Source organism: Octopus bimaculoides, chromosome 6, assembly GCF_001194135.2.
Source record: "Octopus bimaculoides isolate UCB-OBI-ISO-001 chromosome 6, ASM119413v2, whole genome shotgun sequence".
NCBI classification, from domain to species: domain Eukaryota; kingdom Metazoa; phylum Mollusca; class Cephalopoda; order Octopoda; family Octopodidae; genus Octopus; species Octopus bimaculoides.
In genome coordinates this window covers 68528872-68542609 of record NC_068986.1, presented here as the reverse complement: position 1 = coordinate 68542609, position 13738 = coordinate 68528872, and the positions used below count along the sequence as shown (strand labels likewise).

General features: G+C 34.2%; 1 protein-coding gene across 3 annotated transcripts in view; it reads right to left on the bottom strand.

Annotated features, from left to right (window-relative positions):
- Positions 1-1652: 1652 nt before the first annotated feature.
- Positions 1653-13738, bottom strand: part of LOC106881080 (condensin-2 complex subunit H2) — a 39180-nt gene continuing 27094 nt past the window's right edge. For 2 of the 3 annotated variants that reach the window (XM_014931297.2, XM_014931299.2), the window contains exons 12-19: positions 11861-11992; positions 8837-8961; positions 7642-7708; positions 6630-6743; positions 5590-5648; positions 4269-4370; positions 3751-3897; positions 1653-2288 (exon numbers count right to left, since the gene is read on the bottom strand). In XM_014931297.2, the coding sequence (XP_014786783.1) occupies positions 2142-2288; positions 3751-3897; positions 4269-4370; positions 5590-5648; positions 6630-6743; positions 7642-7708; positions 8837-8961; positions 11861-11992 (893 nt within the window). In that variant the 3' untranslated portion in view covers positions 1653-2141. The remainder of the gene's footprint in view (positions 2289-3750; positions 3898-4268; positions 4371-5589; positions 5649-6629; positions 6744-7641; positions 7709-8836; positions 8962-11860; positions 11993-13738) is intronic. The other variant, XM_014931298.2, reaches the window with a different exon arrangement.

Sequence of the window (13738 nt, the reverse complement as noted above, 5' to 3'; positions counted from 1 at the left end):
TGAGACTGGAGAGGAGTAGTCTTATACTGCGTCAGATTGCTGAAGGTATGCTGCCCAACCTGGTGATCACTGATAAAAAGAAACTTGAACAGACAGTAAACCACCAGAATGACCGACTTTAGAGTGTTTCTGGCTGAGGGTAGACTCGTGAATTGACGTCAAAATACAGTCAGTTATGGTTTGGGCAGCTGTGTCAGCCACTGGAGAGTCTCCTCTCGTTTTTGTGCCCTCAGGTGTTAAGATTAACACCTAGTGATACATTAGCGACATTCTGGAAGCTGACCATACCAGTGCAGTCATCTCTCTTGCACACCACGTCTGATGTTTTTTTATGTCCAACTTTTCTCTCAGGGTGCTTACACTCTGTCGTGTATGCACACCGACATTACACATCCAGCGGGGCATACTAGCTTCATTTCTTGCAAGCTTACACGTATCCTCAGTAGTCATGGCCCATGTTTCACTGCCATGTAGCATGGCTGTTCACACACATATGTCATACAGTTTACCTTTTACTCTGATGGAGAGGCTCTTTGTCACCAGCAGAGTAGGAGCTCTCTGAACTTTGCCCAGGCTATTCTTATTCTAGCAGTTACACTCTCAGAAATTGAAAAATAAGAATCAGACTGAAACAAGTAGTAGAATCGATATGACTGATGGTCATAGTCTGATGTCTGAAACCATTAAAAGAAAGACTGCACCAGACTTCAGTGTTTGTTTTAGAATGGTTTTTATGGCTGGATACCCTTCCAAACACCAACCACCCAGTAGAGTGGACTCAGTGCTTTTTACGTAGCACAAGCACAGGTGAGGTCAGTTTTGGTATGGTTTTTACAGCTGGATGCCTTTCCAAATGCTAACCACTTTACAGTGTGGACTGGATGTTTTTTACATGGCACCAGCACTGGCAGAGTCATCAAGTAATTTGCAAATCAAAGAACCATTGAGAAGGGAGGGGGCATTGGAGGAGGTAATCTTGTGCCAGATGATGAAAGGTTAGAGTGTGACATAGACAGAAACAGGTGTCTTGCTGTAGAAGAAATATATGGTTACCTGGTCAGAGCGAGAGAGAGAGAGAGAGAGTAATCAAAAATGAGAGCAGAAACAGGTGTGTTGTAGAGGAAATATATGGGTCAGAGAGAGAGAAGAAACAGGTGTCTTGCTGCAGAGAAAATATACAGTTACCAGGTGAGAGAGTGATCACAAATGAGAACAGAAACAGGGTGGGCTTGCTGCAGTTAACCAGTCAGAAAAAGTCATTAGAAGTTGTGAAACACTAGATTGCATTTCTCATTCAGTTTCTTTGCCATGTCTGGAGATGATATTGTGCTTTATAACTCAACCAGCATAAGCCTTCCCTCAAAAGAAATCAAATGTAATCTGTTTCAATTCTAATTAAATGAATGCTAGATACATAACAAGAAAACCAAGTGTTGCTCCATAGCAACTACATATAAGTTATATGCAAAATAGGAAGAAAAGATTCAATAAACTAACATTTATGTTTAAATCTCCATATGCTGTAATTTGTAATTATTCTCATGGACAAATAATCACCTCAACACATACAAGAATTTTATAAATTCTAAAAATAAAAATTTCAAGTTTTAGATATTTATCAGCTAAATTTGAAACAAAATATAAAGATTGAATTATTTCATTCTCATTTTATTTATAATTAATTTGTGCTGCAAGAATGCTTGTATTTGCATCAGAAGTCCAGTTTACAATATTGACTGCATACAAAATTACCTCTGCTTCTACAGCCTGTCATAATTAAAGGTTTATCTTGCAGGCAGCCACATTTTCGTTGTTAATATACAAAGGCTAAGGTCACTTATACACGAATTTCTAGACTTAAAAAAATGAACATTGTACAGAATTTTTACAGTAGAAACATTTCTTCTTGACAACCTGTGATATTGTTGACATTTCCTGCGAACAAATTGTCCATTATCTCAGCATTTTCGAATTCCATTGGAATAAAAAAAAAATTCCGTACCTGAAAAACAGGTAAGGGTTAGTGACAGGAAGTGCATCCAGTCATAAATGTCCTGCTGAGCTTCCTTCCGTGCGAAGCCATGCTAGCATGGAAAACGCATGTTAAACAAAACGATCCATCTTAACTAATAAAATAGGCTCTATTTATCTTTATGTACCAATGATGGAGCAACATATTGTTCTAATTCTTCAAAATGTTGGCTTCTCCGGATCAGTGTAACTTCGGCTTTATCCATGGCATCTTCTAGAACTCCAGTACAAGAAAGTTCCACATTTCCAGTGTTGGCCTTTATTTTAAATTAAAGAGACACACAAAAAAAGTTTCAGATAAAGTGGATAAGGAAATTTTAGAGTGAAGCATTTAAATAAAAGATAGCAAAAAGTACATGACAGCAGCTCAAATATCTTTTAAATATTTAATTATGTCCTTCTGAGTTCAAATCCACCAGGATCTTTGTCCCTCAACCCCATACAATATTTGGGCCTTGTATCTAAGTAAGAGAACACTATTTGGTCAGAAAATAGTTTGAGGAAACAGGTAGTGGTCTGAACATTTCAACTCTGCTTGCAGTTTCAAAAGCAGCTGTTCCCTTTCAATAAAATTCTTAAATTAGTATAGGTTTGTTGCCATAGGGAGACATAAGTACAAACATTTCAGCTTCAAAATTTAGTACTCTCAGTTCCCATAACATACAAACTCTACAATATTTGATCAACATGGTTGGTGTTTATCAGATGTTAAGCTTCTATGAAACCAAATCTGCAATCTGGTTTCAATTTCCCTTTACATATACTGTTAACATTCTTAGAAAAGGGAGTATTATTCATTGTCCAATTTTACATCAGTTTTGTTCATAGTCAAAAGAAATTAATATTTTAAATACCAGGTCTTATTTTTTTTCTTTTAATGTCCTCCAATATCATTGTCAAATTTGTTCATTAAATTGTAAGATCATGTTGTCTGTTGCATTGCTTGAGAGGTATTTAATTATAAATATAATCTAGTTTGGCAAATTTCCACCACATGTCCACAGTAGTGTACAGGGAATAGATCAGAAGAAACTGAGAAAGTAGCTGGTGAGAGTTTACTTTGAAGATGTGTTACCCTTGGATGGATACTGTTGTGTCATAATAACTCAAGAATCTTATAAATTGACCAATGATTTTAAGAAATGACATGATTGTGCATGTATATGTATTAGAGAGAAGTAATGTACAATAAACCAGTATTGTTAATGATGAATTGTACATCCTTTATGATTTAAAGCACCAAATCTGGCAACTATAGAAGCAGTTTTTTTTTTAATGTTTAAATCAACAAAACATACATATCTTTGTTGACAAATTACTTTAGTGGCAGGAAAATCTCCAACAAACCACTTAAGAAGTTATACTCTTAAGATTCATAATTTCACTCAGTCCACTCTGTAAGGTGGTTGGCATCAGGAAGAGCGTCCAGCCATAAAAACCATGCCAAAACAGACAGTGAAGCCTGGTGCAGTTGTCTGGCTTGCCAGCTCATGTCAAATTGTCCAACCCATGCCCACAAGGAAAACAGATGTTAAATGATGATCATAATATCAACATGGACATATCTAATACCATTAGTACTGTAAATACTAAAAATAATAACTTTCAAAACTAATTAATTCTAATTACTACCACCAAACAATAGTAAGTTACATCATTTCAGGTTTGAAGCTTAATAAATTTAGGTGAAATGTAATTACAGGTTTTATTCACACTCACCAGCATCAATGTTGATAAAAACAGACGTCCAATTTCGTATGTCGGTTTCCCACTCATCAATTTGGCTAATGGAAATTTATTTCCTAATTGGAGAGAATTGATTATCGTTGTACCATACTCATGAATGTCAAATGGTCCATGTTGTTCCTGAGAAAAAAGGGAAAAAAAAACCCAATAAAAATTTGAAAAGTTTAACTGTTACATAGTTTGAAGTTTTACTCCAATATTAGATTGAAGTTAATTATATCAACTAAATACTGAATCATGCAAAAGTAACAGAATACCAAACATTAAAATTTTATTCTTTTTGCTAAAAAAACCCTTCCGAAGAATTTTTCAAAATGCATTTCCAATCATTTGTAGCATATGTTGAATAGACATTCTATTTAACATGTTAAACTGGAGTGATTTATTGAATTATATATTTTGACTAATTTACTGAGGCATGTAAAATAATAGCTGTTACAAAATGATCAAACACTGACAGAGATTTCTTCATAAATAAGATAAGAACTTACTTCTTCCTGGAGTTTTGGAATGATTTTTTCTTCCCATTCTGCAATTCGTTTTGATAGCTCGGTAACTTGTGCATATTTTTGAGCTCCAATATAAAAATCTTCCTGAAAATTATAACAAAGGGGAAAAATTAAGAAAAAACAAACCAATATTTATTCATATTTTTCATCACCATCATTGTTTAATATCCATTTTCCATGCTGGTACAGGTGGGACAGGTCAAGAGGAGCCGACAAGCTATAGAAACTGCACTAAGCTCCAATATCTGCTTTGCAATGGTTTCTATGGTTGGATGCCCTTTCTAGTGCCAACCACTTCACAGAGTATTGGGTGCTTTTTATGTGACACTGGTGCCAGGGACGTTAACAGAAAACTCACATGACAAGACCTCCCAACTGAGGTTTATGTAGTATTGATGGAAATGGCTTTATACCAGGTGATGAGAGGTTAAAATACAATAAAGAAGACAAAAACAGGTGTCTTTATTTAAAATTCTCTCTCTTGCCAACTAATCTCCTTTAAAGTGGAATTAGAATATCAATGATAATGAGAATAGTTTGTAAGAAAATAAATATAATGTGGAAGTTAAGTGCTCCTAGTCTAGTTGTTGTTGGCACTCCGTCGCTTACGACGTCGAGGGTTCCAGTTGATCCGATCAACGAAATAGCCTGCTCGTGAAATTAACGTGCAAGTGGCTGAGCACTCCACAGACACGTGTACCCTTAATGTAGTTCTCGGGGGATATTCAGTGTGACACAGTGTGACAAGGCTGACCCTTTGAATTACAGGCACAACAGAAACAGGAAGTAAGAATGAGAGAAAGTTGTGGTGAAAGAATACAGCAGAGTTCGCCTCCATCCCCTGCCAGAGTCTTGTGGAGCTTTAGGTGTTTTCGCTCAATAAACACTCACAACGCCCGGTCTGGGAATCGAAACCGCGATCCTATGACTGCGAGTCCGTTGCCCTAACCACTGGGCCATTGCGCCTCCACCCTAGTCTAGTATTCAATAGCATTAAAATATAAGGCCAAACTATCATAGGTAACATTCTTAGAAGATCTAGAATCTAAAATAAATAGCTTGATGAGCTAAAGTATTTAGAATTAAATGAACTGAAAAATACTAAATAAAATGCCTTAAATAGTTATGAACCTGACATATATCTAGTCCTAAAAGCATGTCTTTGCCTATTTTGCAAGAAGGCAAGGATTACACCTGAATCAAATCCAGCATTTTTAATCACTTCTTGTCTTTCATCAATTAAACACATTTTTACAACCTTTTGGTTTAAATGTAAAATATAGCTGTTAAATTTAATACTTACAATGTGTTTCTGGACTAAATGCTCATAACTGCTCACAGGTTCACCACGCTTGGATTCTTCTTAAAGAAGAAAAAAAAAGAAAAGAGAAGAAAAATAGCAAGTTCGTTTGAGTAAAAGTGTTATTTTACTACTGCAATAAGTGTTATTTTACTACTGCAATAAGTTAGAAAATTGTCCAAGAGTTCCACTGCAGACACATAAAATATTGCCCCATGTGATTCAAAGTTTCGAATTTATAGAGATGGGGAAACTTTGATGTTCAATAACTGAAGTGAAACAGGAATCAGAATGAAGAGCTTATTTCTTTTACATGATACAAAGAAATATGTTCCAAGAGAAAATTTCATGTCTTACCATTCCTAACCATTGGTGAAACAGTTGAGCACCCAACAAAGTGCTACAAATTTACCTTCTAACTTCTCTGTTTAATCCCAATCCCATTGAAACCAATTTTATCTAACATTTTTCCAGGCCAATTGGAAATAACCATTTCTTTTGTAACGGGTGTAGTAAGCTGATAATGCGACAGTAAGTTTACAGTCAGCTAAATTAACAACTTTCTCTTATTTAGAACTGTTTCATTTATACAACACTAAACAAGGTACATAACTCTTTTTGTCTCAATTCAACTGTCACAATAGGTGCCTCTTTATAGTTAAGTAATTTGTGATAGAACATACAACTATAAACACATCCCTCAAACAAGAACCACACCACCCATTAAATATCTGTAGGAAAGCTATCAATATTACAACTAACCATTTCTCATCTATTGCTATTTGACAATTTCAAGGGTTTAGATTTACAGCTTAAATCAAGTTATTTAAACTCTCAGTGTAAAATACTTATCATTTGGTTCAAAATATTTCTCAGTTTAAATCTAACAAAGTTAAAATTTCACAGTTGCTTATTGAATAAATCAGATGAAAACTAAGATCAAACATGATTCAATTTAGTCAAAGGCCAACTTTAAATAATTATACAAAATAATCAAAGCAAAACTACAGTAAAGGTTTTATGTTCTTAAAGTAAAAACAAACCAGTAATAGGAGAATCATCTTCAATGTCAAATAAGTCATCTTGAAGATTCAAGACGGGCCCTACAATGTTGTCATCATTATCATCATCATCACCTCCACTTGCTGTATTCAAATCTGAAAAGAAAGAGAAATGTAAAAGCAATGGAACAAAACCTAGATTTCACTAAGTTAGTCCACAAAAATTACAACATATGTAAGAAAGATATGGTATTTCCATCTAATCAAGTCAAGGTATCAATATCATACATACTTATGTTGAATAAAGATAGTGAGTTCTGAGAGCACAGATCAAACACACAAGTACATTGATAACCTATTCAGACATGATTTTTTAAAAATAAATTGCAGTAGTGGAAAATCTCATATACAAAAATATGCACCTGAAGTTATGCTTTGTTGCTGCTTCCAAATGGCAAGATTCTGAACAATGTCAGAAAGTCAGGTGAGGATGTTTCTTATAATTTCAGAACCAACAGGATAGATGTTATTTCCCAGATGTCAAAACCAAAGCAGATTAAAAAAATATCTTTTTGTAATACCATCATTAACAATATTCCATTAATATTAAACCTTCAGTTCTTATTAGAGTTAAAATTTCAATTACATGTCCTGACTGCCAGACTTCTCACTCAAATAGCAGTTACCCTTTCTGAGCTGTTCACCCTCACTTCATACTCTGAGCAGTTTTAATGGTAATCTCAAGTCCAAAAAAAAGACAGCTCTGTAATTTCTTGCTGAACAACCTGCACAGATGATTTGTTTATAGTGATCAAATGTTTATGCTATGCTCACTCCTTCCATCAAATCAACGTTGCCTGTACAAGTGCACAGTGTTCTATATGTTACACGTCAAAGTGATTGTAAAGCAATGCGAGCTGATGTATTTTGATCAAGAATACAACACATCACCTGGTTTGAGATTGTAAGTGCGACACCCAAACCACTCGGCGATGCACCATTGCTACCAACATTATATCACAAGTAAAACTCATATTTATGAGAATCAAATTACCTGCACCAATTTCAAAGCCATCTTCCAGATTTTCTCCATCCAGTATTTTTTGCTCTAAAATTGTTTCCTAAAAAGAAGGATATATTTATATTAGAGAAAATAATGGAAAAGAAATCAGATGAAGATTAAATCAAAGGCCATACACAAAGTATTGTAAACTATTTCAGTCCCCAAACATTCTACTAAAATGTTTTCAATATAAAATTACACTTGGAACAAAAGATAATATAAAAGTAATGTATTATAGTAATTGGTAAAAAATTGGTAAAAACGGGCTATTGAACCATGTACTTTTCAGTATTTAGTTTGTGTTTTGATCTCTTGTTTTAACAGTTCAAAACTCATCTCTTTGTGGTCAGTGAAGCCAATTTTTATAAGATATCAGACTTAATTCAAAAGTCTTTACATGTCATCATAGGTGTAGGTGTAATTAATAATTTCAAATATGTAATACTGTCTCAATGAATGATATGACACAAGAACTACTATTGACAATTTGTATCAGAATGTATTCTTAGTTTACTAAGAATGTCAGACTTGGCACTCATCCAAAATCCCAGTGTAACAGGAATTTGTAAACCCCATTTTAAAATCTAGTCAAACTAAAAACAGATCATTCAGTTGGAGTAAAAATAAACCGTCAATGCAGAATTGGTCTGTTTAAAGATGTCTGTTTGCAGATAATGTGTTTAGATGTTTTAAATATTTTTTCCCAATTTCTTTACTATGATGCTCACTGCAACCAAACACTCTAGGAACAAAACTCAAAGGGTTAAGTTTACAACCAATGAGATACTATAAATTTCGAAGATTCTGATAAAGATTAATGGGAATAACTTGGAGACAATTGAAGATGAAAAATTCCAAGTGGCAAATAAAAACGATATATCTCACAGGAAGGTGTATGATTCCCAGTCAGCTGACAGTAGTAGAAATATAATATCTGTATTAGATGGACAGGTTTCCAATTCCAGATAATATCAATTTCTAGAAGCTTCTGCTTAGTACCTTTCAATAAATTTCATTTTATTTGAAACTTGCATTTTTGTGTTTATTTTTGTGGTACAGACTCTGGTTATCTCCCTGCATGCAGAGCTAAAAAGGTTAACTTCACAGTTGTCTCTTTTCCAGCCACATTCAATTTTAAGAAAATTATAGACATTTCATAGAAGTATAATGTAAAAAAAACACTGACCATAGCTTTAGTTTCAGTTTTCCTTCGAGCTTGACGTTCAGAAAGTTTCGTCCAACACATTCTTTCAAACTCTGGAAGACAAGAATCTCGCAGATTCTTCTGTAATTTATGTTTATAGGAAAATACTGAAAAATAAAAAAAAAGATTAAGAAAGTGACTACATGAAAAACTCCTTATTTACTTATTTCATTTGTAAAAACTACTTTTCAAATTTAAAATATTCTTTTTCCAGAAATTATAGATTAAATCACTTTGAATAAAAATTCTACTGTCTCTTAAAAATTACATATAAAAGTTATATTTCTTTCATAAAAAATAACTACCATAAAAACCCATGTAATTTGTGCACCTGTATAATTTATGCAGGTGATTTTCAGGATAAAAATTGTTATAAAAAGCTACTCATGTAAAATTTGCACCCAAAAGTTTTCAGAATTGCTAATATGGCAGGGAGAAAAGGTTTTCAATTTTGTTGTATTTAGCATAATTTCACTTACTTATGATTAGATTTTATTAAATTTTCATTAAATAAAAATAATTTCTGTTTAACAGGTATCACATTAAAAGCTATTAAATTACAAAGTGTTTGTGTTGTTTATAATGAACTTTATTTTACATTTCTTGCCTACAAGAGATAATGTCTGATTTTTATCATACTGTTGTATGTCTTTTCAAACCATGATCACAAGAAAAGTTGTTGAAAACAATTATCAACAAAACCAAAGCTGATAAATATGCACAGGTGTTGCAAATTAAGTTTAATAATCAATTAACATCAGCTTGGATGACACTTTACTCAACCGAGTAAAATATGGCCCAGACCATGATTACCAGCATGAACGTCAGACTTCAAAAAGTAGTTAACCATTTAATGGTTTTAGTAAATTTATACAGAAAAAGCAAGCATTATACTGTCCAGCATAAATAAAAGTCAACTTCATTATATTTAAGCTCTTATTTTTTCTGTAAAAACCTATTTTGACATTAATTGAGTCAACTTCCGGTACAAATGTTTACATTTTGTATGTCTTTTGCAACAAAAAAAAATTTCTAAACAAATTCAGAAACAATCTACTCATGTAATTTATGTACTCCTAAAGTTTATTTTTATTTTTGTGGAAAAAATGCATAAATTACATTTTGGAAGGTGCCACTGCATCATGCAAGAGACCCCAGATTGCATTTAGAAAAAGGGCCACTCAGCAAAATGTCACAAAGCCACTCATAAATACACTCAGCCTCAAAACACAAGCACATAAATCTCTCTCTCTCTCTTTCTTTCTTTCTTACCTTTTCTACTGCTATTATAATGAGTTCTGCTCTTCAGAGCTGGCCAGGCTCATACCACTTTCACTCAGGTATTTCTGACCCCCTCTTCCTCACACGATACTTTTTGTTCCAACCTGCCCAACCCCAACACCAATCACTATGCTTAGTCCTTCATTCCCCAAACGTCAACCCTCTGAAATTTGCTCCTTTCTCAGGCTGACTTGCAAAGGTTCAAGAAAAATTTTAATGACATCAGTCTCATTGGTTTGGGAGGAATTCTGAAGGCCATGGATACGGCACTGCTTCCAGACTTAGCAAGACAAAAAAAAACAAAAAAAAAACACTATCTGCTAAATGTCCACAAATGAAGAAATATTAAATATATCCTGTCAACAAAATAACCTTAATTACATCCAATAATTCTTACTTCTTCTTCTTAGGCCTCCATCGGTCATATCCTATGTATTCATGTTACTATTTACAACCAATACACAAAATTACTACATCAATTTTAAAGCAGCACTAAACAATGTTAATGCAAACATCTAATTCTTATCGTCTAAGTTATACTCTTTTACTTGTTTCAGTCATTTGACTGTGGCCATGCTGGAGCACTGCCTTTAGTCAAGCAAATCGACCCCAAGACTTATTCTTTGGAAGCCTAGTACTTGTTCTATCAGTCTCTTTTGCTGAACCGCTAAGTTACGGGGACATAAACACACCAGCATCGGTTGTCAAGCGATGTTGCGGGACAAACACAGACACAAACATACATATATATATATATATATATATATATATATATATATATATATATATATATATATATATATATATATATATATATACATACACACACACACACACACACATATATACGATGAGCTTCTTTTTCAGTTTCTGTCTACCAAATCCACTCACAAGGCTTTGGTCGGCCCGAGGCTATAGTAAAAGACACTTGCCCAAGGTGCCACGCAGTGGGATTGAACCCAGAACTATGTGGTTGGTAAGCAAGCTACTTACTTATCACACAGCCGAAACTAATTAAATAGTTTTTCACTCAATAACATTGTCAACATTATTAATTTTATTGATTATAAATCCTCACCTATAACTTGGCATAAATATTATGTTTAATGGATGTGTTCTTTTATTTTCTACTTGTTTCAGTCATTTGATTGTAGCCATGCTGGGGCATCATCTTGAAGGATTTAGCCAAACAAATCAACCAATGTGGTTATTTTTTTTTTGAAGTCTGATATTTATTCTATGGGCTTCTTTTGCTGAACAGCTTCTATCAAATTTACTTGCAAAGATTTGGTTGACTCAAGACTACAGTAAAAGTCACTCAACATGCAGCAGGACTGAATCCAAAACTACAATGGTTGCAAAATGACTTTTGTTACCACACAATGATACCTGCTAATGAATACTTATTAAATTTTTGTTATGGAGGCTAAAGTGATTGCAATTAAATTAAATTCAACCTTCCGGTTTCAGTGAGAAAAAAATGGTTTCCATCATTTATGGGATGAAGTGTTGAAAAATCTATGATCCATTCCCATTCAGTGATACAATGATTTATATTGAGCAACAAATATAGCTTTACCTCTCTGGTCACACACTGGTAGTGGAGTATGAACATAGTGAACAACTGAACTTAACACCAAGCCCAGCGTTTTACAGAGCCAAGCTCTCACATAAGAAACATTTCTTACAAATTAAATATTGGTAATGAGAATAACTAAAACTTACAGGTGTTGGCAACAAAATCTTCAATTGGTTCTAAATTAATCTCAGGTTTTTCTTCTGTAATTGGCTCTTTTTTCCGTTTCTTACTTTTCTGTTTCTTGTCATCCACAATTTCAGGAATTCGGAAAGTTTTACCTGCAACCAAAGATGACATTCAAATCAACAGGAAGTTTGGTAACTTTTTCATACAGTTTGAAACTTGTTATGTCTGAAATAGTAAAGAAGGATGTGTTGTCTACTGTTCAGGCAGTATTAGTACTTTACAGGATAGAGCAGTGGTAATTGTTACAGCATTTGAGCCATTTCTGAGTTCAAATCCTGCTGAATTCAACACATCTTTCATACATTCAGAATCAATAAATCAATAAAACATGTACTTAGTAAAACATTGGGTCAACTTTGTCAAATATATCTGATCTTGTTACAAAGTTATCTCATTAAAATAAGAAATCTATAACATTAATGACTTATTGGGTAGTGAGGTTAGAAAAAATGGTAAAACATTGGACTAAATACTTTAAAGTATTAAATATAACCTGTCTCAGCAGATTATACTTAACTGCCACAAGGTCCAGTCTTGTTGCAGTTTGGTGGCATGTGTACCTCAATGACACAGAGCTATGCCAGTGGAGTGCAAACTTCTAGTAGAGCCTCCCATGCTGGACAGGTCAAAGGATAGAGGTCAGACTATTATAGACCAACACTCCTACCTAGGAAGAAGCAAAGTTACAGAGGCATCAATGATAATTCAAACTCAACAAGACTTGGGAGAAAAAGGCCTTTCTTCAGGGAAACAGACAACATGGTGCAGCAAAATCTGAATGGAAAATGCAAGGAGGCAAGGATCCAACTGAAGGGAAGTATATAACGACAACCCAGAATCAAGAACAATGGAGCAAAGTAGTTGATGGCCTATGCTTGATAGGGAGTGAAGGGTCTAAGTATTAGGCAAGTAGATTATACTTAAATAAATCCTATTATGTACATCAACACAGTAACTATTCTCCCACCTTTAGACAATTAGCTTTTTGTTCAATCAAGAATCAAAATATTGATAAAACCATTCAAGGTGGTGAGCTGGCAGAATTGTTAGCTAAGTGGCATTCTGTTCATCTTTATGTTCTGAGTTCAAATTCTGCTGAGGTCGACTTCTGTTTTTCATCCTTTTAGCAGGGTTGATAAAATAAGTACTACCCGCTCTCGCAAAATCTAAAACCAATACTGACATCACCATCTCTTCATTTTTACTGGTTGTTTTTTCTGTAAGCAACAACAAACAGAAGTGCAAGCTAAACATTAACCACATTGATGATAACAGTGTGAAAAAGGCCGAGATGAATACCATTTCTCCTCATGAAACTAAACAAAAAAAAAAAAGGGTCAATAATTTAAGACTACATTGAAATATTGTTTTCTTTTCAGTTTTAATAACTCCTTTCAACCATACAATGATCTGTGATTTTACATGTATGGTTGACTAATCTGCTGGTTGTTTGACTAACAAACAAATCAATAAAAAATATGTTCAAATAATTAACTTCCTCGAGCGAGATCGTTGCCAGTGCCCCTGGACTGGCTTGTGCGGGTGGCACATAAAAGACACCATTTCGAGCGTGGCCGTTTTCGTGCGGGTGACACGTAAAAGCACCCACTACACTCTCTGAGTGGTTGGCGTTAGGAAGGGCATCCAGCTGTAGAAACTCTGCCAAATCAGACTGGAGCCTGGTGTTGCCATCCGGTTTCACCAGTCCTCAGTCAAATCGTCCAACCCATGCTAGCATGGAAAGCGGACGTTAAACGATGATGATGATGATGATGATGATTTCCGATATTCATACTTAGTGCCATGGAAATTTATAATTATATATATATATATATATA